This window comes from Anser brachyrhynchus, assembly GCF_964034855.1.
Source record: "Anser brachyrhynchus genome assembly, chromosome: 1".
Classification (NCBI taxonomy): domain Eukaryota; kingdom Metazoa; phylum Chordata; class Aves; order Anseriformes; family Anatidae; genus Anser; species Anser brachyrhynchus.
Window position 1 is genome coordinate 39,345,896 of NC_137694.1, and position 26,828 is coordinate 39,372,723.

At 39.3% G+C, this 26,828-nt stretch overlaps 1 protein-coding gene across 5 annotated transcripts; it reads left to right on the plus strand.

The window, feature by feature from the left end:
• On the plus strand, window positions 1-24,628 carry TMEM19 (transmembrane protein 19). 5 transcript variants are annotated; one of them, XM_080583087.1, is made up of 7 exons: window positions 1-150; window positions 9,651-9,801; window positions 16,061-16,174; window positions 17,643-17,780; window positions 18,077-18,331; window positions 19,406-19,615; window positions 21,919-24,628. In XM_080583087.1, the coding sequence occupies exons 2-7, from the start codon at window positions 9,672-9,674 to the stop codon at window positions 22,080-22,082; spliced, it is 1,011 nt and encodes a 336-aa protein (XP_080439213.1). In that variant the 5' UTR covers window positions 1-150; window positions 9,651-9,671; the 3' UTR covers window positions 22,083-24,628. The 5 variants fall into 5 exon arrangements, with proteins under 5 accessions (XP_080439213.1, XP_080439212.1, XP_080439214.1 ...); XM_080583086.1 differs by having other exon boundaries at window positions 143-284; XM_080583088.1 differs by lacking the exon at window positions 1-150 and adding an exon at window positions 8,707-9,352.
• The last annotated feature ends 2,200 nt before the right edge of the window (window positions 24,629-26,828 follow it).

Sequence of the window (26,828 nt, forward strand, 5' to 3'; positions counted from 1 at the left end):
CCCTTTCTGTTAGCTTCTTGATTTCTCCACTTCTGACTTGCTTCGTGGCTGGGTGAGTTGCTGTGGTATCACTTTGCTGTTTGTGACTGAAAGAACGTGGACAAATTATCACAGCAAAGAAGCAGAATGGGCAGTTGAATATTGCTTCTGGTAAGACTTTAGTTGTTGAAAATATCGAGAATCTGCTATTTTTTTTTTTTCATAGGACTTGAACTCATCTTGCTTTTGAAACATTTGTTCTATGCAACTTCTGCTGAATCTGGACTGAGTAGAAGTATTGAAAGGTAAGGGATATTTCTGCTTAACTTTTTAACGCATTATTATAGCCACCTTGTTTAGGCAAAACTTTTGCTCCTTACTCTATAGTTTTTGTTTTGTTTTCAGGAATTCTTTGCATTTCTTACATAAATATACAATTCCTAAAGTGAAAAAGTCTTCAGATCTAGCAGAGGTTAAAGTTGGACATGCAGGTGTTTGTCCTGGGTGAACCAGCACTAAAATTCTGCACTGACAAAATCAAAAGGATTGTACTTGCATGAGTATTTAGTGACAGAAAACTTGTTCATTATTAAAGAGCATATCTTCTGAAATGCAGCTTGTTGCCACAGAGAACCTGCTGCTTTTGTCTATCTGCAAAATGTGGCTAAATCTGTATTGCACTTAACAAATGTGTTATCCTCCAACATGTCTCTCTAAATAAATAATGTGTATCTGGTTTAACAGAAAACTCTGAACAACTGTCCAGGTACAATGTAATACATAATTCTTCATATGTACTGTAACAAGTACATACTTACTAATGTGTAGGGTCTTCTGTGTCCCAAGACCACATTAATACAAGGCTTTTACAATAACTGAGATGCGTGGAAGGGTCATAATGCTGTGTGTTTGAAACCAGGTACACCCTGAAGGTAGATAATCCCCTCAAGAACTTTCTAGTTCCTTTGGTATTTATAGAGGTAAAAGTTGAAGCACAATTATCATGGATTTTATTGAAGAATCCAGAGACTCTGGTTAGGGTTCACAGCATCTTTTACAAATGTTTAATAAAACAATAAATATAATGTTTTATGAAAGAACTGGCAGATCATCTGGTTTCATGTTTTTCTTGATTCAGTTTCCCATGTGACCTGGAACAACATATTTAGCAACGTTATTCCCCTCCCTTAAACTTTGGCAGAATGTAATGTTTGTGAAGCTTTTTTAACCTCTTCTGATTTAACTGCTATAGAAATGCAAAGCGTGTTACTAATTCAGAGACAAAACACCCTCAGTACTTGAGCTGTATCTTCATAATTGATGTTCCGGCTTCTCGGTTGTGGTATAACATTCAGCCATAATGTTATACTACTATTGCCTTCATACCATAAATCATTCCGTTTACAATTCAGTTTGCTTTTGATACTAAATTTTCTGCTAACTCATGCTTTTAGTAACCTGAAACAGTGAAATAAAGTTGCTTTGAAATTGATTTAAGAGGCATTTTGCATGCTTCACTAGATTTTATATAATGGATTATAAATTTAAATGAAGGATACATAACTGCAAAAAAGAGTTTTGAAAGCTATTTTTCTGTATTTCCCTAGTCAGATCTGAATTTTGTACATAAACAGTAATCTCTGTTGTGCCTCTTATGTTAATAAACTGAAACAAATAAAAATGAAGACTACATTCAATAATGTGCGAAGTGGTGACCACCTTTTGTTTTTATCACAACTACCAGTAGCACATCAATATTCATTAGATAATTCAACTGAAATGATCTTCCTTATCACTGGAAATATGAATTGTATCACTTTCATCTATGCATCTAAAAGCAGTGCAAACTGTCATGGCTTAAGCAGGTGAAGCAAAATGTACTATCAGGGACAGTGCCTTAGTCATCTGTGCTTCTCTGTTATGTGTCTTTACCAGCTCAGTGAAAGCTGGCTTTGTAGCCTATAGCAGGTCTGTCCAGTGATTATGATATACTAGTACTAGCGTAATTCATCCCCTGGTTTAAAGGAGATGTGTGTACAAGGTAGGTAACCCAAACCCAAGGCATTTTGTGATTTACCACTCTGAAAAAAATTGTCACTAATAAAAAGTAACATTTTCTATATTTATTTCTCAGGAGCAATTACCAAAAAAAACCAAAAAAGTGGAAATTTAATATGGAACAAGCAATAAAAACATAGAGACAAGAAAATAAATCCATTTAACTGGGGTTTGAGAGCCAATCTCTCCTTTAATAAAGCAGCAATTCTCACTGCAAGATTGCTTTTAAAATAGTAATTAGTGAGAAACTACATCAGCCTGATGGTGTTAGCAGCATCTGCCTTGAGGTTTTGCGTCAGGTCTGCACATTGTGTAACACATCTTCACTGCCTCGAAGGGCATTGCACCATTCATTGCACAGCCACAAAGCGTTCATCCCAGAGTTTATGTAAGTCTCTGTTTTGTTATGAAAGCATCCTGCCCCCCTTCACACGGAAAGGGCAGAGAAGTGGAGTTTTCAATTGCTCTTGCTTAGAGCAATTGAAATAATGTTGAAAAAGAGACGAGTAGGAGGAGGTACAAGTCATGCCCTGACCAGAGACCTGGTAACTGAAGCACTACCACCCATTGATTATGCTGGCAGAGTTACTCCTGCTAAAGCTCATTGCATCGTTCAGTGCTGTTCTATTTCAGATGCAGATAAAGGCATGATGAGTAACTGCCTGAAATGTCTTAGTTTAAAACTCTTCACATGGACACTGTGTGTGTTTTGGTTCTTGAGCAACTGCTTAAGGAAAGTATAGTTTGCCATCCTATTAAGGAGATTATATTTGAAATGTGAGTTGGATATTTCCCTGTTGCTCATCATTGTAGACTGGTGTACTTTTTATCTTCTAGAGTGAAACATAAATTCAACAAACAGTTGGACTTGACAGCCTGTTGGTGTGGTTTCTTTATGGGGAAGAAATATTTAGGAATTTTATGTACTTTTTTTTTTAATATTATTATTTAGGGAAATGTAGACGTATTAAAATCAGAACATTATTTCCAGCTGTTTTTGCTGACTCCTGAAGTCAGGACATAGTGTGGACAAAACTCATATAATATAGTGGCTGTAGAAGAGCCAGTAGTCTGGTGTTGGAGTCATTCAAGAATAGTAAACCCAATTTCAATCCTTGTTCTGCCTAGCTCTGTAATGACTAGTAAAGGCCAGTAAACATTGGTCTTCTATATTCCTGTAATTTACAAGCTGTTTGGAGGTGAATGCACTTGATTTGAATTTTTTGATGGAACTGTAATGTCTGCAGTCAAAAATCTCTCGGTGTTGAAGCGTGTTGGAGCATCTACTTTGCACTTGTTCATCCATTCATTATATTATCACTTCTACATTCCTACCAACATTTTTCTTTGTGCTGTCATCATTCAGCAAAGGTTTTCCTACCTCTTGTTCTGCCTGAGGGCTCTTCCCATGCTCCACCCTTTCTCCACCAATGTTCCTCAAGCATTCTGCCTGCCACTGTGAAAAACACAGTATTTATTTCCAATCTTCTTTTCTATACTACAGATTTTTATTTTTCACCTGAAGCCTTCTTTATCTAAAGACCCAGCTCAACAATTTAATGGCCCTCATCTGCCCTTCCTCTGGACTGCATTTCCAAGTATTTTCCCTTTAAAAGACTACAGCTCCTCACAGATACTCAGGCACTCACTTCCAACTGAAATCAATGGGAGCTTGGCAAGCCTGTAAGAATTCAGGCCTCGTTACTAATAATCTGAACTTTGAGCAGTATTTTCCAGAATTCTCCAATCCCACTCAATATTGTAGAGGTAAACATGATATAGTTCTTCTGAAAATCTTAAATCTAACAGTGTGATCTATGCAGGAAAATATATGTGCATAGTTCCATCACTTCTGCCCAGTCTGCCTAAACAGATCAAACTGCTAATTAAAATCATTATGTATGACACGTTACACCCACTTGTGTTGAGGCAGAAGTGGAACGACATGTGTTTTTACAGGCTAAAAATGTATTTATCTTAATGATTCTGTACCATTTAAAAGTTATCTAAATCTAAAAGCCAGCCACTCCTGTTCCCTTGCATAGTTAATATTCTGTCAACAGAGACTATGCTCTACCTAGCAAGGTGATAGAGAACAGGGAACCTATGAAGCCATTCCCATGGCTGTTCTCATCCACCATATGCTGGCATTCATTTCTCAAAGCAGTTTTCATTGCTATGAGATCGGTTCTTCCTGGAGGAGCCTAGCCACCCAGTTTTGCTCCAAATGTACTCAAAGGCTTGACGCATCTAACCCCAGATGTGCTCTGCACCACCTCAAAGTCCTGCAGCTTTTACCTAACGCATGCCAATAGGAGTCTCTCAAATGGGGTAGAGCTCTCAAACACCCTGGATTCATTCAGTGCTTCAGAGAGACAGATGCCATGGGAGCATTTGCCTCAGCTGCCAGCTCTCAACACCTTCTTGAAACTCTGCTGATCCTTCCTCATTCATCCACATCTCTTTTGTATAGTTGTGGTGGATTTACCCTGATGGGCAGGTAAGCCCCAGCACAACCACTCTCTCACTCCCCCTCCTGAAAGGGAAAGGGGGAGGAAAATGGTTCCCTTAAAATATAGTAAAAACACAACAGAAAGTAAAAATATATATTGAAAATCTTGTGGAGAGTTAACAAGGAAATTAAAGCATAAAAGTTCATGTCTAAATATGGTGGGGTTTTGTGCTGTTAAAAAATAAAGTAGTAAAAATCAAGATCTTCCAAGGGGTTCCTTGGCATTCATTGTCATATTAACTATAAGACAAACAATATTTGTCTCCAAACAAAATTTTAATAATGTAATCTGTTCAGCTTCTAAAAAACAGTGGCTAGCTCCCTTTCTCTTTCATCCTTCCTCTACTATAAAAAATATTATCTTGTAAAAAAGACTACTGCGGGAGGTGTAATGAATTATTCTATGGTCAGATCAGCATTTTCTATTAATTTTATACCACTAAGAAAAAAGAACAACATTACAAAAACAGAGTCCTCACAAATATGAATAATGTTTAAGCAGGGAAGAGAAATGGAGAGTACCATACCAGATTGACAAAAGTAGAAGAAAAGCAAAGCAGCACGTAAAGCTGCTTCAAAGTATCTTCATGAAACTTTGGAAATTTTATGCTATATTACTGCAAATTACCTAAATTCCAATTTATTCCTAGGAAAAGAATGAATGCGAAAGAGTTAATTTTAATTAGCATGCTATGTACATTAGCATGCTATTATCTTCAGTTTGTCATGCTGCCTTCGCTCACCTCACATTCCTGTGTCCTTTTAAATTACCATACTTATTTCTAATTCTAGACTCTGCGCTGGTCGTAATTTGCATCCTATAGTCCTAGGTACAATGTCAGAAGGAACTCTTCATCTAAATACCTGGGTTGCTTATAAGTCTAATGATTTTTAAAAAAAAAAAACTTGTCAGATTTTTTTACTTCAAGTATGTATTTGTATAGGAAAGTGTAGTGAAAAGCTTTCAAGCAACAGTTATTTGCCATTTTTTAATTATCAAGCTTCTTAGCTATATAAACAAGAATGGGGAATGTTTCTTTAAATATAAGTAAATATTGTTTATGAAATGTACATATTGCATGTATTACATGTGACTTAACACTTGAAACTGATTCAAAATGGTATTTTAAGTATGTGAATTCTAAATTCACATCATTGTCACCATCTAGATGTACATTTTTTAAAAAAAAAAACTTTTGCCCATTAAAAATGCTTTTTTATTATTTTTATTTATTTATTTTTATTGCAGGACCTAGTAAAAACAAAGAGCAATATCTAGAAAACAGGACTTTAAACATAGCATTTGGGTCAACAGCAGTAAATGCTGTAGACTCGTTACTTTCAAAAACATGTCGTACTTCTTTCAGTTTCCAAATATAGAAGTCTAATTTCAGGTTTCTTTCATTTTCTATTCTAGCCCTAACACTTAACGTATATTAAGCAACTGCAGGAACTTATCTAGGTTTCATATGATTGAAAACCCTGGAAGAGGGATGCACAAGGCCACATGACACAGATGTCTCTGAGCTGAAATAGGAGTAAAAGTCAACATTATTCATGCCATGGTTGTTACAGAATTTCTAACCGAAATCACCTCTACTGTGCCAGGCATTGAGAGCTGTATTCTGGTTTGCTTTTCTTGCTATTGTAAACTCCAAGAGCAGCAGCAGCTGTGGCTTTATGCCAAGATTCAAGGCCTGTGAATAAGCAAAGGCAATTGTCTGGTATGTGTCTAAAGAGTGCTTCTTAGCTCAGGTATGGGAGCTACGAAGAAAGATGAAGGGTTCTTTAGAGCTCCGCAAACATGCCTTCTCTTTGCATTAGCTGGTGGGTTGTGATTCATCATGGTCACATAGTGGTACAGTCCCACTGATATCAGCGAGGGCTGTATGATTCCTGCTAGAACCTTTTTTTCTCCATCAGAAATTCCAGCATCAGTCTCTTACAGATGTGGTGGTTTTACTCAGCTGGGCAGCTGAGCTCCAACACAACCACTTTCTCACTCCCCCTCCTAAAAGGGAGAGGGGGAGAAAATATATGATGGAAGGGGCTCAAGGATTGAGATGAGGACAGGGATATCAGTCAACAATTACCGTCATGAGCAAAACAGACTCAGCATAGGGAGATTACTATAATTTATTGCCTATAGTTAGCAGATGAGAACAGTGAGAAACTAAAAGCAAACTAAAAACACTTTCCACCCCCATCCACCCTCTTCCTCCCCTGAACAGTGCAGGGGAACAGGGGGCTGCGGTCAGTCCATGATGCTTCATCTCCGCTGCTCCTTCTCGGTCACTCTCTGCCCCTGCTCCCCGTGGGGTCCCTCCCACGGGATGCCGTCCTTCCCGAACTGAGCCTGCGGGGGCTGCCCACAGGCAGCAGCTCTTCAAGAACTGCTCCCACACGGCTCCGTACCACGGGGTCCATCCCCCAGGAGCAAACTGCTCCAGCACGGGTCCCCCACGGGCGGCAGCTCCCCCCAGACCCCTGCTCCTGCGTGGGCTCCTCTCCACGGGCTGCAGCTCCGGCCCGGGGCCTGCTCCTGCGGGGGCTCTCCATGGGCCGCAGCCTCCTCCAGGCCACATCCACCTGCTCCACCGGGGGCTCCTCCACGGGCTGCAGCGTGGAGATCTGCTCCGTGTGGGACCCATGGGCTGCAGGGGGACAGCCTGCTCCACCAGGGGCCTCTCCACAGGCCGCAGGGGAACTTCTGCTGTCTGCCTGGAGCACCTCCTCCTTCCTGCTGCACTGACCTTGGGGTCTGCAGGGTTGGTTCTCACTCCTCCCTCCTAGCTGCTGTTGCACAGCACTTTTTCCCTTACTTAAATAAGCTTTCACAGAGGCACAGTCAATTTTGCTTAATGGCTCAGGCCTGACCAGTGTCAGGTCCCTTTTGGAGCCAGCTGAAACTGGCCCTCATCTAACATGGGGCCACTGCTGGACTCTTCTCACAGATGCCACCCCTGCGGTCCCCCCACTACGAAAACCTTGCCACATAAGCCCAATACAACAGGTTAGAAAACAAAACGTAAGCAATAAATTGAATAAAGCATTACTGCAGTTAACGGTGTGTTTGAATGAACACATTTATGGGAGCTGGTTACAGCTGAACAAGCAGCTACTTGTTCAGCCACCAGTCTAGATAGAGTTGATCTTGCTCTGATCAAAAGTCATTAACTTAGATGGCAGGAGCATCTAAGCAATGTTGTATTGGTGTTATCCTTCAAAAGGTGTCCTGTTCTTACAAAGCAGTTCGCCTACTCATCCCAGGATTTCAAATCCAGATCTCAGATAGAGATTTAATGAAAAATTTAGAGGTGAGATGGCAGACTAGATATACCAAAGTCAATTCTACTACATTAGTATTAATCTTTTCAGGATCTTTAATTCAGAGAAAAATCAGGTGTGCCCAGTCATTATTATCAATAAATATAGTAGAAAAAAAGATGAAGTCTATTCAACTTTGTCCAAGGCACCTGGTCCAAGTTTTGGCTCTAATTGCCTACAGCTAATACACTGTAAATACCCAAGCGTTTAGCCTCTGGAACGGGCCTACTTCTCTTCAGATAAAATCAGCTATCTGTAGGCCTTTACAGAATGTGGTCACTAGTTTAGACAACATCTGAGGAAGAAGCCCTAAGTGATAACTGAATGTTTCATTCATAACAACACAAAACTGTAAGCTTTTGTTGAAAAAGACTCCACAAGCTGGACTGTGTGCTCATCCTGTTAGAAACTTACTGCAGATGCTGAATGAAAAGCAACAGAACATGCCTCAAAGATGAATCAGGTGTTAATGAGCCAGAAATACTCCTAAATCCCGTAGGTAAACTATCACATCTTAAATGAAGATTATTCACTAGATTTTTCAACCCTAAGAACTTCTGTTGTTCCTCAAAGACAACCAAAGCCCGTAACTAAATGTGCTACCTGTTCTGTGTAAAATATATTTTAATTAACTTTTTCCTATTACTCAGCCGCTCAGTGAATGATTAAATATTCCGCTGCTGTTTCAATTCTGTGAAAATAAGCACCTGAAGTTATTGATGTTCATGAAATGACTCATCTGTGCGGGTATTTGTAAGCTTTAAGGTTTTTTAGTCTGCTTTCCACAGAACAAGTGTTGAATATATTACCTCAAAATTCCCTTCTGAGATGCTTAAAATCTTATTTCATAGGTAGCAGCATTAAAGGAAAGAAAGGGAGGGGTTGTGAAAAGTTCTGGAGCTTCACATCTGTGCTTTGTTGACAAAGCCTCTTAGGTGTGGAAGAGGGAGCTGTGGAGTCCTTCTAATAACTGTGTTAGCTTCTTTATTTATAGTCAAGTGTTTTGCAAGCGATTCTGGCATGCCCTCAGAAAAGCTAATGGGCAGGTTTGGCTTGTTTTTATTCCAAGCTGAATTTGGGTAGTGTTTCGAGTCTCTCTTCCTTGCGTTAATGAACTTTGCAATGAACTCCACCAGGTTTCAAACCTCATCAAAATACTCGCATCCTTATCAACCGCCATCCCTCCGTTTTTATTCCGCAAAGAGGCAAAGTGGATTTTTATTTCACAAAGGTTTCTTTCATTTAACACGTAGATGAACGGCAGGGTCGGGGCGTACCGCGCTCAGACTGAGCACACGGCCGCGCAGGCCGGCCCTGCGCCGGGACCGGCGGGGAGCGAGGAAATGGCCGCCATGGCCGCGGCGGGTGCCGCCGGCACAGCGCGGCAGTGACCCTCGCCTCCTCGCGAGGATTTTTTGGCAGCGAGGCCGCACCGAGCCCGACCCACAGCAGCCCCCGTGCGGCCCCAGGCTGCAGGTCGGTGGCGTGGCCGGGCGGTGCAGGGGGAAGGCGGGGCGGAGGCCGCCCGCAGCTCGTTCCTGCCCTCTCCTCCACCGCCGCCGAGCCTGCGCCGTGTCGGGTCGCTCCGGCGCTGGCCGCGCTCGGTGTGGCGGGCGGGGGGCGGCCATCGCCGCCGCCCGGTCGCCGCCGCCGGCGTGCCGGTGGTGCCGCGCAGCCCCCCGCCATGCCCGTAGGTGCCGGGGGCGAGCGGCGGCCGCGGGGCGGTTGGGGCGGCGGTGTGGCTGATGCGCTGCGCCTTGTGCTTCCCCTGCAGGCGGCCTCCTCCTGGCTCCCCATGTCGTGCTACCAGGAGGATTTCTTCAAGGAGTACCTCAAGATGATGGCGAACATCATCATCCTGAGCTTGCTCATCTGTATCTCCCTGGCCTTCTGGATCGTGTCCATGACTGCGAGTACCTACTACGGTGAGTCCAAAGGCTGCGTCCCGGGCTGGGGCCCGGAGCTCTCCTCCTTCTGTCCCCACAGGGACGTGGAAGAGGCACCTGCAGAGCCCTCTCCCTCCTGGGTACAGCTGACAGCTCGAGTCCTGCCGGGAGCTGGTACCCTGCTCTGTCAGGGAGAGCAGTGATAGTGTACGAGGAGAGCGCTGGCCTACTGAAAAGTTTTTAAAATGTACCTGCAGGCTTTGAACAGGGCATGCAGGAAGAGTTGCGGGGCCAAGGAAGAGAGAAAGAGGGGAAATAGTGCAAGAAGAGAGGGATGTATGCATGGAGTCTTTTACATGGGCATGCACAGTCAGCTCTGTTCCATTTAAGCAAGTCCAGCGGGCTGTGCGTGGATTTGTTGTGTGGGGTTACAGGGACGCTGGTACTTTCTGTGCTCTGTTGTTCTGTTAGGACCATTCTTACAGCAGTGTGTAAACACGGCACTACTGCCTGCAACATCAGTTCAAGCCTAGAAGAGTTTAACAGCTTCCCCAGGACATGTAAACACACGTCCTTAATACCTCAGCTAATTTCATGCAGGAGAAGCTTCAGTGTCACGGCAGTTTTGCTGATTGCCCAGGGATGCAGCATGAGCACGCCCAGGTGCTTGGTGTCACCTTGGATTCAAAAGGAGCTAGAATAAATACACCACCAGCATAAACTAACTCTTGTAGCAGCAGTTGGATGTCCCTGTGCAAGTTTTTTTTAGTGTTTCAGGTTTTAGGGTAGCTATTAGGTCTGGTACAGCATTAAATCCACATTATCTGGACAGTTCTTCTTTGGCTTGCGGAGAGATGCTAGACACACAGAAGGTACGCAAGAAGCAGGCTTGACAAACAGGTTTTGTTAATTTCATTTTGAGGTAACCAAGTTGTTCTGAAGCATGCTTTTAATAATGCCATTTATGCATCTGCTGTCTACAGGTATAGCTCTCTCAGTTTTTCCACTAATCACGGTATTCCGGTCCTTGCTGTCTAACATGACAGAGTTAGAGTGGAGAACCCTGATACCACTTGTATCAGGACTAGGGACTGATAGGAAGGAAGGGACTAGAGACAAATCCCCCTCTTTGTAGAGATTTTCCAGGACGCAGAAGAGAAGTTTGTTCATCTAGAGAACCTTCGCGCTCGCAATGACTAGCGTTTCACTGTGAAATGCGTTTGCCCTACTTTGAACCAAGGAGCCTGCATAGCAGCAAAGCTGGAGGTACTGCTGATGGAAGCATTCTTGTTGAAAACCATCATGTTCAGCTTTCCAGCAAGACAAGCTGCTGTGCCTCTGCAAAATGTTTATTCTATTAGATTGAGACCCAGTTTAATGCTAGATTTGTGATGTCATGTATTTGTACAGCAGATACGACAAAACATTTCTCATGTTTTTTATTTTAGCTCAAAAGCTGCATCAACAATTAACTTTACTTTTCATAAGTTTCTGGGCTTTTTAAACAAAACTCACTTGAAATCTTGCTGAGATAGTCATCAGCTTAAGATACATTTTTGAGAGCCTTGCACCAAGATTAAAAGAATGGAAAGGGACAGTGTTTTAGACAGCAGTCTTGTCACTTTCACCTACTGACTTTGTCATTTTTGTGGAAGTGAAATTCTATCAGAGCAAGTTGTGTTGTTCAGGACATAATCAATAGCTTTCTTGGCTCTCTGGCTGCAGAAATTGAAGACTTTTTTTTAACTGTCATAACAAGCATTTCTTCTCATACTTTCAAATTTTTATGTTCTAAAATATGTACTTTTAAGATCTTTTCCAATGAAATGTATGTCTTTTAAATTTAAGTAAAAATGAGGTGATATTAATATATTTATGTTCTTACTGGTAAGGCGGTAGATTTATTGAGTCACCCTATGATTTAAATAATATACCCTCTAAATGGACAGTAATAACTCCTTTATTAACTTTGTTAATAGCTTTTATTTTAGTGAGTGTGCTGGAATTTTAGAAGGAAACAAGTATGTTTAGGATGTTGATGATAAATCATCTCCTTAAAAGATAAGTTGCTATGGACACTGGTGCTTTATGGAATCACATTGAATATGACAGCTGAGTGGGATATTGTCTTCCTGTTCTACAAGCTCTTTTAAATTCACATCATAATGACTTGAATGACTAAGAAAGGGGACAAACTGGAAACTCAAGAAAAAATATAGATAATTTGATGAGTAAGTATCTTTAAAATAAAATATGTTGAAGTATTTTTTATTCAATTAATTTTGTTTGTAAAAGTAAACCATTTGTAGTTTTGAAAACCATTTTTATTTTGTTTGGGAGTTGTTCAAATAGTCTCTCTTGGTGGTGTAAGTATTCAAATTTAAAAATTGCAAGTGGAGAATATCATTAAAAGCAATCCTTTCTTGTAAAATGTTTTGATTACTTTCCAGTTAAATACTTCAAAACATTCTAAACTGGCTTTATTTTCTGTGTAACAAAGATAACAGGTGAGCCATTTTTGCTTAGATGTTAATACTAGGCCTGAAGTAATTCTTCTCTTCAGTTTCAAAAGCGCAGTATTATGTTCAAATACAGAAACTGTGATTATGTAGAATTGTTTTCATATGATTCTATGAAAGCAATGAATTGATAGATTTTAATGCAATGCATTATGAATTGTTCTGTGAGGAAAAACAATAAGCTACAGTCAAATACTTGAATATAACCACAGCACAGGAAGTTCATTTTGTTTAAATTATGTTGGCTTGTAAACAAAGTAAACAGAAGCACAGAGATGTGTTGTCAGTTTTGCCACCCCTAAACTCATGTGCGCCGTTCGTTTAGCAAAACGTGTAAATCTAAAATCCCCACTCACATGAAAACTCAAGACTTCCGTAACGTGACAGTTCTGTTGCAGCTACTGTCAGAGAACACAAACCAGTAGAAAGGATTGCCCCACCAAGTGAGGTACAGTAACTCTTGGAAAAAGAAGGATAACTCCTAGCATAAATACATGTTTTCAGTCTGCTGTATATACCACACCACAAAGAAGACAATTCCTCATGTGAACGTACTGTGCAAGGCAAGGGAAATTCTCTTGTCACTAAATATGAATTAATTATTATTAATTAATAAAATAAATAATATGAATCACTTGCAAAAATAAGGGCTAGAAGATGAAAGAACAACTCCTGTACATTAAGGAATGACTAATAGTAAGGATATTGAAAGTGATATCATTAATGAATCAACGATCAAAACTGGTGATAACCGTTTGATTGCAGTGTTGCTGAGATTTTTTTTTCTAGATAAAATTGAGAAAAGTAAACAGTGGAACATAGAAGTGGAAAATGTTTAGTCTAGAGACTTCAGAGAAAAAATACCGGAGGCTTCTGAGAGTAAACACGTAGTACAAGACATGAATCTGTTGGATGCAGCTTGTTTTTCAACAAGTCTCTGCAGGGCTCCAGACCAGTTACCTATACTGCTGCCAGGTTGGGAAGAGGCTGTGTGCGCATGCATGTGCAGTAGAGAGGGACTACTCAAAGCACAGAAGAACAAGTCTGAATCATTCATGATTCTCAGCTAAACCAAATTCCATGGATTAGAGAAACAGAGACAGAATTGGGAGAACTGCAGTAGATAACTCCAAGCTCACTTGAGGATAAATGTTTAGATAGAAATCAGACTATGCAACACCAGACTTGTGTATTTAAGGGAAAGGTAGCCAGATGATCCAGAACGTTTATAGCATCTGTTGTTCTTCCACAGAAGTCATGATTTAACAGGGGAACCTGAGGCTTGCTGAAAGAAGCTTAGTTTTTCAGTTCTTTTGCCATTTTTAGTGTTCCTAGTTTTCTTTGAAAGTTTCTAGAGCTAACCCTTTTGATGAAAAAACTATGGTTAATGAAGTCATAAGAACACCCATCGTAAAGGTAATGGATGTGTTTGCAGGCTCTGAGAGAGGTAAATTCTCCCTGTTGAGATACGCTGCTGTGGGGGAGAGGGGGAGAGGAGGACCCAAGAGGTTGGTTACTGTGGATAAAGGAGATCACATAGTAGTAAAAGAAGAGAACAGCAGAACAAATACATGTATTTTACACCACAGCTGTGTGTAATTAATATGCTGCATGACTGAAGGAGGTCAGTAGCCTGGTTCAGTCAGTACAAGCAGGTAATGATGAGGAGGGCAATTACACCATCCAGGTTACTTAATATATTATCATCTTTTTTTTTTTTTAAATGACACACATTTCATTGCCAAAAAAATCAATAAATTGCTAGTAAGGAAGAAAATGTAAGTATTTTATAATAGTCAATTCATGGGGTCTCCACATACAAGAGTACTGCCTACACCTGTGTTCATCCCATCTCACAACATCCACAGCAGGATCAGCAAGGAACAAAGATGACCAGGGCAGTTAACAGCATCCATTTGAAGAAGACTGCATAATTCATCACAGAAAGAGGACATCTCTATACGTCATGAATGGCAGAAAGAATGTGAATAGGAAATCACAGAATGGGATTCTGAGTCAGAAATTTGGCTGGATCCAGTGTGCTAGTTTTTATGATTTCAGCCAGGTTTAGTGTGGAACAAAATGGTTTGGGTAGCAACAAAAAAGGAATTTTCTTTTTTATTACTGTAAAAGGAGCCGAAACATCTAAGCTTCCGTTCTAATGTCAGTACAAATCATCAGTGGTGATGTGATAAACTGGTGATTTGCTTATAGACCAGCAGGACAGAATTAGTGTGGAAAGGAAATGTTTATATAAATGGCAGGGTTTCCTGCTAGTTTTATTAGAAGACATAAAGCATCACTGTGGCTCAACTAAGCACTTAGATGTTACAGAATATGTAAAATTTCCATACAAATAGAAATGATAGTAATACAAAGCTACAGAAACACAAGCTGCTAGATAGCTTACGTAAACACTGATGTCTCCTCCACGCATAGATGTGAATCTACATCTGGAGTCTTCTGTCAGCCAAGTAGAAATCCTTCTATTAACACAGAGGAAATTTCATATTGATGATGTGAACAACAAAATGATAACAGTAGGTACGTCCTAGGAATACTTCAGAATACATACATGATGAAAAAAGGGATGTAGAAGGTTGCTTGCTTTTCATTGTTGAGAGCTACCAGACTAAAGCTTTTGATAAACAATAATGACTTTTCCTAAAATCCCTACTATTTGGCTTTGCTGGAAAGGCAAGGTAGTTTCCTCTCATAGCAGAAAAGTGCTAAAAAGCATTAGTGACTGCGGACAGTGGTGTTCATTCTCTGTATTGTTCTCACATATGCTGAACTTTGATCAAAAAAAAAAAAACCACAAAGCGTCGTCATCATTAACAGATATGATTTGTTATGGAGTTACAAGTGAGTAAGTTATAACACGACTGATGGATGTATTAGAACAAGTCCTGTACCTAAAGGGGGCCTTTTCCTACAAGGAAAGCTAGGGAGGGACTCCTTGTCAGGGAGTGCAGTGATAGGACAGGGAGTAACAGCTTTAAAATAAGAAGGGTAGATTTAGATTAGACATTAAGAAGAAATTCTTCCCTCAGAGGGCGGTGAGGCCCTGGCACTGGCTGCCCAGAGCAGCTGTGGATGCCCCATCCCTGGAGGTGTTCAGGGCCAGGCTGGATGGGGCTTTGGGCAGCCTGGTCTGGTGGGAGGTGTCCCTGCCCATGGCAGGGGGTTGGAGCTGGCTGGGCTTTAAGGTCCCTTCCAACCCAAACCATTCTGTGATTCTGTGAACATGATCTTTGAGGGAAGCTCTTGACCTATTTTGTTTACTAAAAGTTGCTTTGTAGTTTCTTTACGTGAAAGGAATGCTAATGTTTTGTTAACTGTGATTTTAGTTTGAATTTTATTCATATTTGAAACTCAGTTCTACATGGTATATTTTTTTCTAATATCTGAACATACCTGTTTTATTCAAATCAGATTTCAGCTGGTCTTAACAGTTTGAATGTTATTTTTTTTGAGCTTACTAGTCCTTTTCAGAATGAAAAATCTCACTATGTCTATTTCTAACACATTTGCCATTTGTTAATTTTAGTTAATATATTTTCTTTTTTTCTGTGAAGGCTGAATGAAAAAAGGAGTAGATAATTACAGGTATTTTGGTCTTCCATTCATAAACATACTTTTCTTTTGAAAGGTAAGGAGGTTCAATCTCTATTAAGATCAGATTTTAAATATATACAAGGTGAGAAATACTTTTCAGATATAAAGGCATTAAAAAGGCTTATAAGGATGATCTGTAACCATTTTATTTAAATTACCAGGTAATTTACGACCAATTTCTCCGTGGCGCTGGCTTTTTTCAGTCACAGTTCCACTACTGATTGCTACACAGGGTGTTAAGAAGAAGAGTCTTGATCACAGTGGTGCATTGGGAGGTATGTTTCTTCTGAGGTTATTAAATTAAATGCTTAATAAACTGAATTAAGGTCCTTTTTATTGTACATAATATTATTTTAAGAAATTCCTACCTAGTTCTATTATAATAAGAAAATAAACATAAGCATACGTACCTTGAATTTATAGTGATTTTAATTATGCTTTAGTCAAGTTAACTTTTGCTGCTGTTTGTAATACATTTGATTAATACTGTCATTAGATTTATATAAATCTGCAAGATTGTTTTGAACTTAGGTACAGTGCGCAGTTAAATCTGCATGGTTTTGTTTGTTTCACATATCTAGAGATAATAAAATGAAAGAGGCAGTGGTAGAGAAAAGGCCTAAAACTGAGCCATGTCAGCAGCCTTACCTGCCTGGTAGGAAACCAGCAAAGATAACACGGTTCTTCTTTCTGTAATATCAGCAGTTCTAGGCATTTTTGGCCTCCTGCAAATACGAAGACAGTTAAATGTGTTCTTCACTTCAAGCCAATGACCATTTCAGCAATGTTTTTTCTTGACCACACAAGAGAAAAAAAACAGTCAGTGTTCATTAAAATATGATGCAAGACTCGTGGGTGAGGTGACTGACCTTTGTCTTGTGGTTGTTGAATTGATGGTCAGTGGAAAGAAGCAAGTCCTCGCATCCTTTCCACCTGTGTCACCCATCTTGCGAATCTTGTTTTGTTTGTGAGTTACAAGGAAGCATTTTCTAGATCTAAAAAAGTTCTCTGCTATGCTTTTATCTCTTAATGTAACAGCTCTGCTAGCCAGCTTATAGTGGCATTCATTTTGCACACAGCTAATTTTCTTCCAGTCAGGGAGAATTCAAATCACGCAGTGGGCAGTGAGTTAGACCTCTCTTGTGGAGGAGGTAGAAAAAGAAACATCTAGGAGCTCAAATACTTAAGAAAATAACAGAAAGAAAAGAAAACAAAACAGAAGGGAGAAGTAGCAGCTGTTAAGATACGGAGGAGGGTTATTTTGTTTTTCTCAAAGACCTTGTGTGGGGGGAGAGGTTTTATCCCCAAACTGAAGATAGACTTGGGGATAGAGAGGCTGCCACAGCTGTCTGTATGCTTCTCGTATGAAGAATCAAATTCTTTGGGCAGGGTATGTAAATTTCAGTTAGATATCCTTCAGCTTTTCTCTGTTGCTCTGTCTTTTGCACAGTATTGCTGATTTGTGGCAACAGAAGATCTTCAGAAAGAGTCATATGCTTTAGCAATAGCAATAAAATTAGCAATTTAGCTTTGAAAGTTAGGAGAAAATGATAAAAGTAACTGTTTTATGTCAGTGAAGATGTCTCTGGAGTTCTCACTACAGGTGTTAGATGCTTCAGTAATTCCCTTACTGCATATTTATCTCAGATTTATCATGACAATCACTTATCATGAAGATCATACTAAAGAGATTAAGTTGTTACATGGAAGAACATTACATAGATGTTCTTTTTTTCTTTGTAGGACTGGTGGTTGGATTTATCCTTACAGTTGCAAATTACAGTTTCTTCACTTCTTTGCTTGTATTTTTTGTTACTTCTTCAAAGCTTACTAAATGGAAAAAAGATATAAAGAAGCGAATAGATTCCGAATACAAAGAAGGTAAGCCCTAACACTTGATTTTGTCAGATCCCTTGTGAAGAGTAAATACTGCATATTCCCCTTTATTTCAAAGGGTCAGAGATGCAACACCCAAAGAAGAGAACGCTCCTGTCATTTCATCCCCTTATCCCCCTGAATGTAGCAAGCAACTTACCTTTTTCTTCCGCCCTATTATATAAATTGTTACATATTTTCTGTTTTGAAAATGTCTTTTTAAATTTAATTTTGTATGTCTTCCTGCTGTTGCATTTCAGGGTTGTCTGAAAATACTAACATTTAGGTTTTTGTCACTTCAGGTGGACAGAGGAATTGGTTACAAGTATTTTGTAATGGCGGTGTTCCTACTGAGCTGGCTATCTTATATATGATAGAAAGTGGACCTGGTGAAATTCCAATAGACTTTTCAAAGCAATACACAGCATCATGGATGTGCTTATCGCTTTTGGGAGCTTTGGCATGCTCTGCTGGTGATACGTGGGCGTCAGAGATTGGTAGTGTTATGAGTAAAAGCAAGCCAAGGTTAATAACAACCTGGGAAAAAGTTCCAGTAGGTGAGGAGTTATCTGTTTTACATGTTCTTGTCTTAATATTTTCTTGATTGTTTTGAATTACGCATCCAACTTGAAAAGTTCAAAAAAAGCCTCAGAAAAGCAAACATTAGGAATCTGAGATTAGAAAATGCTAGCAGGAATGCATTCTGTGAATTGTGATTTACTCGGTTGTGTTTCTGCTGCATATCATCTGTGAGATGCATCAACACAGCGTCCTGTGAGCTAAAACCGTCCTTAGTGAATGCTGTCACTTCTTGTCTCTGGTACTATTAGAAGCCTTTATACTGCTGATAATGCAAAGACTACAAGTTATCTGAATTTTTCAGTCATTAAAATTTCAATCAATAGAAGAAAAAAAAATATATATATATATAATGCAGACACTACAGAAAATTCCCTTCTTAACTAAATTGCTCATTTCCCTTAATGTACTACAAAGGGTACGTAAAATGAACCTTCTGTCTGTGAAACCTGGCCTGCAGAGTGGATGACATTGCAGCCTTAAAGCACTATGTGTTTTTTGAGTCTTGCTGGCATGTCGTTCTCAGCTTTAGATCTTGTGGGCCATGATGTAAATGCGTGGACATTTTTTTTCTCATAATAAGTGTTCCTTTTTTTCAGTAAGCTTTCATCTTCTTTTCTAGGGATTTTGCTCTTTCCTTTAAATGTGTTGGTGAAATACATCTTTGTATACTTCTGAAAGAGGCATTGTTTTAATAGCATGCGCATCTCAAGCTCTGCGTTTGAGCATTTTTTTTCCCTCCAAATTAACAGCAGTCAAATACCAGGTGACTGTGAAATTTGCTATCTGGTTTTACTTAATTTATTGCTAGTGAATATTTCGTGATAACTATGCTTAGAGACTTGGAAAGTAATATTAATACACAGGCTCTAGTGGTACAGGGTAAGCTCAGCATCTCGTGGGAATTGTAAATAAAAGCTGTGGTAGCAGAGTCTTTTAGATAAAAGAGGAAAATATGACTGAGCATAGTTTTGTTTTCATATAAGACATCTGAATAAATGTAGATCTGCAAGAAAAAGTTGGTAAATCAGCTTGGTTTTGTTTGATTTTAGGTACTAATGGAGGAATTACATTAGTGGGCCTCCTCTCAAGTTTGCTTGGTGGCATGGCAGTAGGAACAGCCTACTTCATAACACAGCTCATTTTCGTGAGTGATCTGGATGTGTCCGCGCCACAATGGCCAATTGTTGTGTTCGGTGCAGCAGCTGGCTTGCTGGGATCAATTGTTGATTCATATTTGGGAGCTACAATGCAATACAGTGGTAAGAATCTTACTCTTTTTTTTTTTCCTCTCCTAATGTAACCTAAAAATGGACTTAAATGTCAGGAATGGCTGAGGAGGTAATTTTTAAGTGGGGAAAAATACAGAGTTAGCATCACAAAGGACGCAGAGAGCCGAAGTAATGGGCACTGTAATGAAAACAAGAGCAAGGACAGTTGGTCCTTGTGTCTTTCATCCTCTTCCTTTTGCACTTTTTGGTTTGTTTATCTTACATCACTGTATTGCTGACAGCTGAAGGAGACCAGAGATCTCCAACATGTTACCTTGGAAAAACCAATCACTGCCTGCTCCTTTTCAATGTATTTAATTATGGCAACCTTTTATAAGAGAAAACATCAGCTTAATTTTATCCATTCACTCAGACTAATTGGTAACTGCTGAGTCTCCATTTCTTACTCTAGAGACTTAGTGGTAGTGTCAACTTCAAGAATTAAATAAGAGGAGCTCCGAGAAGATGTGCACAGTATTTTACATTCTATTTTTTTCACTGCTTAGTACTGTTTCCTGTAAGTTAAGTGTTTCACAGACCAGCTGATTTTAATTTAAAAAATAATAAAAAAAAAATATTGTCCATTTAAAAAGATTGTTGTCTGGTTGACTATAAATATTTTCAGTATTTATTCACTCATTGATCTTTAGGATCGTTGTGAATGAACAATAAATACAGGCAACCTTCAGGCTAAGCCCTACGTTTAAAAATTGTTTAAAGACTATATTCGACACTTTTTTTTCATCAACTGTTTTACAGAGAGAATTTAAGTTTTCAGATTTTACTGTCAATATACTTCTTGTTAGAAGTCAGGGTTTGAGTTTGGAGATGAACTGTCTGAGAGACAGAAGCCCGTTGAAGCCTACCATCACAGTGAGAACTGCAAACTACTGACTGTGGATTTGGCTTTCCAGCAGTTTTTATGCTCTATTATTTGTAGACCCAGGAAAGTCCAAAACAAAATGGAATGCTCAACCATTTGAGGAATTATATATACTTCTGTACTAAGGAGGGAACATTTAAGCACTCAGGCAATGTCTCATTCTTCTAATGAGGCAGATGCATTATGAGAATGTGGTAAACCCAGCTAAAGCATGGCTGCATTTGTCAGCATCTATTTCTTCTTCACTTCATATATTTTTGCATGCTCAGCAACTTATTTTTTGAGCTGCAGCAGGGGCAGTGTGCAAGTTCCACAAATTTTCCAAATTCATAAGCTGGAGAATATATACCATACACACATACATGCTATGGTGTACATACTGTAATATAGATGAAAAAGTGCTGTTCATGGTTATGCACTCTGTTAGCTTATGTGTCCCTCTTTATTTTAACCCACTTTCCCCAACCAAATTCAATGTCCTTTCATAAAAAGTACTCCAGTCTCTCTGCAGCATCTTGAAAAAATATATAAATATGGCAGTGCTAACAAAGAACTGTGGAACTGTTGAGTTTTTTTAAAAATCTTTTCAAAAACATTTAAAATACTTTAAATGTGTGTGGATGGAAGTGAAGCTCTGGACTCTGAAAGCTGGAAAAGAGCAAGTTTAAAATAAATTATTATTTTTTTTTTTAAATATGCCAGTGCTGCATATCTCTTCTGTCAAAGTTTTATGTATTTGTAATCTTCACAGATTCAGTTTATGTAATAATCTGTAGTTGCTACTGTTCCTAAGAGAAAGTTCGTCTCTGCCACACACACATGAGAACTTTGCTTCAACAGCTAGGCAGAATTAGATCCAGATTTTCCTATGTTGCCAAACTGAGATTATACCTATTTTGTAAATAGCAAGCTAGTATAAAGGCTTGCTGTTACTGTTCTATGTGTTTATGCTCTGAATCTACAATATATGTGAATTTGTGGTATATATTTATGAAACGTAGTCCCAGTTTTTCTCTCAAGGAAACTTGAGACTTTCTAAAACATAGCAAGTGTTAGGACTAAAATATAAAGCTTTGAAGATTTTTTTTTCTGTAGCTCTTTTGAAATAGCCAAAACCAACTTGCTTTGTTGTGGAGCTATGTAAAGAGATCAGTAGACCTGGTAGAAGCAGAGCTTCTCAAATGAAGTAACTTCTAACATAAAGCATTGCATGTATATCCCGTTCTTTGAATCTACCAGATTTAGCTAACTCATTAGATTTAACTAATTCAGTTCAGTCTCTTGGTGTATTTTCTCGCAGATGTTTGGCACCACAGTGGTAAACTGAACCTAGGGGGTTACACACATTTGCTTGCTAAGTTTCTTTTCATCTGGGTGGGCTTTTTAAAATGAAGTCTTTTTCTTTTCCCAGGTTTTGACAAGAACACTGGCATGGTTGTCAACCACCAAACAAAAGACTCCAAGCACATATCTGGAAAACCTATACTAGACAACAACGCAGTAAATCTTTTTTCTTCTGTACTCACTGCTCTGGTGCTTCCTGGTGTGGCATGGTGTTTCTGGCCAAGAGGTTGAAATGGTTTAAGGCTTTCTGCGTGTTCTGGTTCAGTTGTATTCAGTCTTACTTAAAGACTCCTGAGAGTGCTCTTTGAGCTCTCTTGAAGAGAGGGATCTGAACCTTTGAGAGAGCCAAAGGACTTTCCATCTCAACTTACTTAGCCAAGCTTCATATGGCAGTAGCCATCTGTCAAGGCAAAGGAGGGGTTTTGTCAATATGCTCTTGCTGCTCTTTAAGTGGGTGTAGATCATTGCCAAATGAGGCGAAGCACTTTTTTTATCGTCATGGAGCTGAAGGGTTGGCATCTGTGTTCTCTATGGACGAGCAAGAAGCTGGAAATAGAAGTTGTCTAATCTACATTTATCAGTGTGATAGAGCACTGCAACTGTTCAAGCCAGGCATAAAATACACTGCAACTTTATGCAGTGGTAACACGGGTGAAATGGATGAATTTTGGTTTAGTAATTCCCATAATCTGCAGGATGTAAGGTTTTGAGGAAATACTTGGGGAGGAAGAGAATTAAGCCTTGTTGCCTATTTTGTATCCTGATACAATCTCCACTTCCCTCAAAAGAGGGTTGGTAAAAGTGATGCTATGATAATGCTATAATAATGTTTGAAGCAAAAGACTGAGTTCAGAATAAAAATGACTAGTTTTTCCAGTAAGAATAATAAATTTGTCCATGTTTATTTGAAATTTTTATTTCTTAATTAATGCTATATAAGAAGATTGTTAACACTGTTGTAATGTGGTACTTATTAAATTATGTAACATTAAATATTACAGTTTTGCATTCACATTCATCTTTTTATAAATATGAACATTGTTTCTGTAAGCATATAATTACTTTATAATATTCAGCATTCTGAGCAAACAATATTGTTTAGTTCTTTTTCAGCAGTGTAAGTTTTTTCTATTTTGTTCAGGGTTGCTATTCACAGGTGATAGCCTCAATCAAAGAAGCTACAGATGTTATCCTCATAGTGAATGGGGAGAGTCTTACTGACAAAGCATTTCAAAGGGGGAATTTACCTTCTGGTGCTCAGGCTGCTATATTAGATGATTCCATCTTTCAGCATTAATTATAAGATGTAGAAGTAATTTAGCCAGCACAGATTATATTTAAACTTTATGAATACCCTCATAATAACTGGAGACATTCAGAAAGTAGAGCCTGTACAATTAATGTATAAAAGATACTTCTTTTTATCTTCAGAGATAGATGAATATTTCTGTTAAATAGCTGATTTATTTATTTATTTTTAACAAATGCGTATATTGCCTGTCCAAATTGATTTGGTTCATGTATTCTGTCACCTTTTGTAAGAATATTCAAAAATTTTAACACCTCCCATGTTGAATTTATTCATTTGAAATCTAGAATTTATCATTGGACCTTGTTAATTGTATTATCCAATGATATAGATGAGATTTCAACCTTATGAAAGCTTTCTGAAAAGAACAAATTGTATGGTTGATGTATTCCAGTGTTCCTATGGGAAGGTACGTGGTTATAAAAGGAACATACGCACTTAATCTGTAAAGACAGGAAACTTTTATGCACTGATTGGATTTATGCTGCTTCTATGTAAATGCTGTATTAGCAGTCTTTTAAGATTTTATTAATATTTTTGTGATTTCTAGAATTAAGAAATATAATTTTTTTTGTAAGATACTTTTGCTTTCAATTAAATGTCTTATTTTTTATTATTTTGTTTCCTGAAACAAAGTATGCTTTCAAATCAAACACTGAAGTAGACTTAGTCTGCTTTTCACTACTATTTAATATGAGTCTCATTTTAAAACTGCCTAGTCACAGTTGGAAGGTATCTGTAATTTAAAACACAGCAGCATGAAATGCTTTGATCTGTTATCATATGAATTATTGTGATCCAAATGAACTACTGCAGGTAGGACCTTCAAAGGCCATTATTGAGAATTTAACATTTGTCATATCTTCATAGTGATGGCACTGACTTGTTCATGAAATTTCCACTCCTAAATTTGCAATATTTAGAAATATCTGAATACTATTGAACTCTAAAAGGGACAGTGTTAACTCTGAGTATACTGTATTGACTGGGGTACACCTTATGGAAATTTCATTACTTTTTTTTTTAATAGATATTACAGGAAGGAAGTTACAGTATTTGACTGTCTGCTTCCGAACTGATGTGTGTCACTAAGAGCAGTTGCAGAGATGAGAAAGGAGCACAGGACTACTGCCTGTCCATGTGATACCAGGAGAGAAAGAACATGTAGGAAGTAAAAGGGAAAATGAGGAGGAGCTGGGATAAAACCAAAGAAATTAAAAACACCTGAGTGTTTGTTTTGCTTCAGAGCTATTGGTACCTTTAGTATGAGATAACTGTCACTAAATTTCCTTTCATATTGAAGTGGCACCAAGATTTTCCAGAGCCTCAAGAGGATACACTTGATTTTTTTGACTGAATTATGAAACGTTGGTCCTCATTCTTTGCTTGATTTTTAGATGTGTTAGAAGTTCAAGTAAAAGTATGTTTATGGCTTAATTTACTTTTAATAAATAACATCTTGCAATCATTTCGTGTGTGAGAAATCTTTAGCCAGGTCTCACTGAGGCTTGGTTACTGTAGGGTACCAAAAGTTACCATAACTGGATAATCTCTCTCCATTTAAATACTTGTTTTGGTGGGTGGGGGGCGGAGGGGCTGTGCAGTTTTCAGAATTACTGGCCTGTTGTGGTATGTAAATAAGAGCAGGTACATGAATTCACCCAGACTGTGTGGGGCCCTACGGTGCTCCCAAGGACAGAGCCACCTTCAGTAACTATTGCAAGTCCCAAATGAAATAACAGCATTGTGGAAATAAAGCTGTCAGGCAGATGGCATCTTATGCTTAGGTACTCCCAGGTCTGTCAAACTCCGCGTCAAAGCAAAGCAAATTCCAGCAGGACAGCATTTATTCAGTAGCTTTTCTTGAACTTCACCCCCCAGGAGGAATTGGGTCAGTATGAATACCTTGCCAGTACGACCAAGAACTAAGCCTCAGTTTTCTTTGAAACACAGCGAGCTGGATAGCTGTGGTGCTCTGCTTTCCTGTGAGATCGGGAAACTTGCCATGTGACTGATAATACGAAGTAGTAATGTCATACACATTATCACTTTGAAAATATCTTTAGAACAAGCATACCCTCCTTTAACAGACCTTCTGGCAGGGTTGTTTGCTCTGTGTTGCCCTGGGATCCATCATCCTGGAGCAGCAAGTGATGGATCCTAACCAAGTGGCTGGCTGAGGACAAAATTCTGGATTTAGCTGAAATGTGGGAGAACCAGTCAGACCTGGGTTGAGGGAAGGGGTTTTAGAAAGGGGAACGCTACCAGTCTGAAAACAACTGCTAGTCCCTGGGAGCTACCTGGTTGGACTTGCAGAACAACCTGTGAAGCCCTGTGTAACTCGTTTGCCACCTTTTTTGTTTATTATTATTCTTTTCTGGTGGCTGCTTTTTTTGTGGCTTTGTTCAAACAAACATAAAGCAGAACTAAACACCGCTATGTGATCACCATCAAAATTAGACTTGGAGGTTCAAACCCACGCCACTAGCAAGGATGGCAGCAGTTTAAGAAAGTAGTAATGCATTCTGCAATTAGAGAGAATGTCAGTAGAAAGCAAGCAAAAGTAAGAGCTGAAGTCTTCTGGTGCTCACTGGTTAATATCTTCTCATAACCAGTGACTGGTTTCGTAAAGACTTTGCAACTGCAGCCCTAGCTGCAAAGCTCTGAAGGCAAAAGAGCTTCATAAAAACTCACGTCAGCCCTAAGGACTGACATTGTATACATAACGCTTCTTACTAATACTGGGCTGGGAGCAGTCAGTGGGGCAACAGCAGTGGCTGTGCTCTGTCGCTCCCTGCTGATGGGCCCTTGCTACAACGATCCCGCAGAGTTGGGCCCAGTGCTAGAAAAGAGATGAGCCCTGTCACCCCGATTTCTTTGTGACCGCTGCTCCTTGTCCTGATGCTCCATTATTCCGTTTGTTGGCGTCCTACATCCTGAAATCATCCCACCGTTGAAAGCTGCTGCGATCCAATGTTCTTCCAAAGCAGTGGTCGTGTCAGTCTGCTCCGAGCCTGCCCTAAACTGCCAGGTGCCTCGGGGTGTGCTGCTTCCAACAGGTACCTGCATCCTCTTGTCGCATTAAGGGCCTCCTAACAGGCATGAGTGTAATGCAGCGCTGGGATTTGGGAAGTCCTGTGGCTTTTGGTAGGCACTGTAAGAAAACACGTAAGCATTGCAGTCAAGGTCTGTGCAGTTCTGCGTTAATCTAGTTATGCCAGGGGATAAAAAAACGCCCCAAACCATTATCACCAGACAAAGCGGAAACATATTTTAATCTATTTTACTGTTGAGTTTAAAGTTAAACTAACAAAAATATTCTCATGCTGGCTTGCCTATAGATTTGTCAGTAAGACACCAGATTCAGATTTGGAGTTAACACCTTTTCACTTGGTTTCAGAATTCACCTGAAATAAGAATGTAATACAGATTTTAAGATCAGATGCCTTTTCTTATCTCTTGCGAATCCAGTCTTTTACTATGGATGTTGATTCTTTCCTGCAACGGGGAACTGCTGTTCATCTATCTATCTTCACTTACTGATGATCTACATAAGGAACTGTCTTCGTTCTTCATGTGCAACAAAATCAGGAGGAGAGAGGCGAGGAGAAACCTGTGTGTATTTTTGAAGATGCAGGGTGCCGTGCTTTGCCCAGTACTTCCTTGCA

Coding starts and splice junctions, on each gene's coding strand:
- TMEM19 (XM_080583084.1), top strand. CDS start 9,561: ATGCCCGTAGGTGCCGGGGGCGAGCGGCGGCCGCGGGGCGGTTGGGGC. Junction 16,175..17,642: donor TCACAGTGGTGCATTGGGAG/GTATGTTTCTTC, acceptor TTTTCTTTGTAG/GACTGGTGGTTGGATTTATC. Junction 18,332..19,405: donor CTGGGAAAAAGTTCCAGTAG/GTGAGGAGTTAT, acceptor GTTTGATTTTAG/GTACTAATGGAGGAATTACA.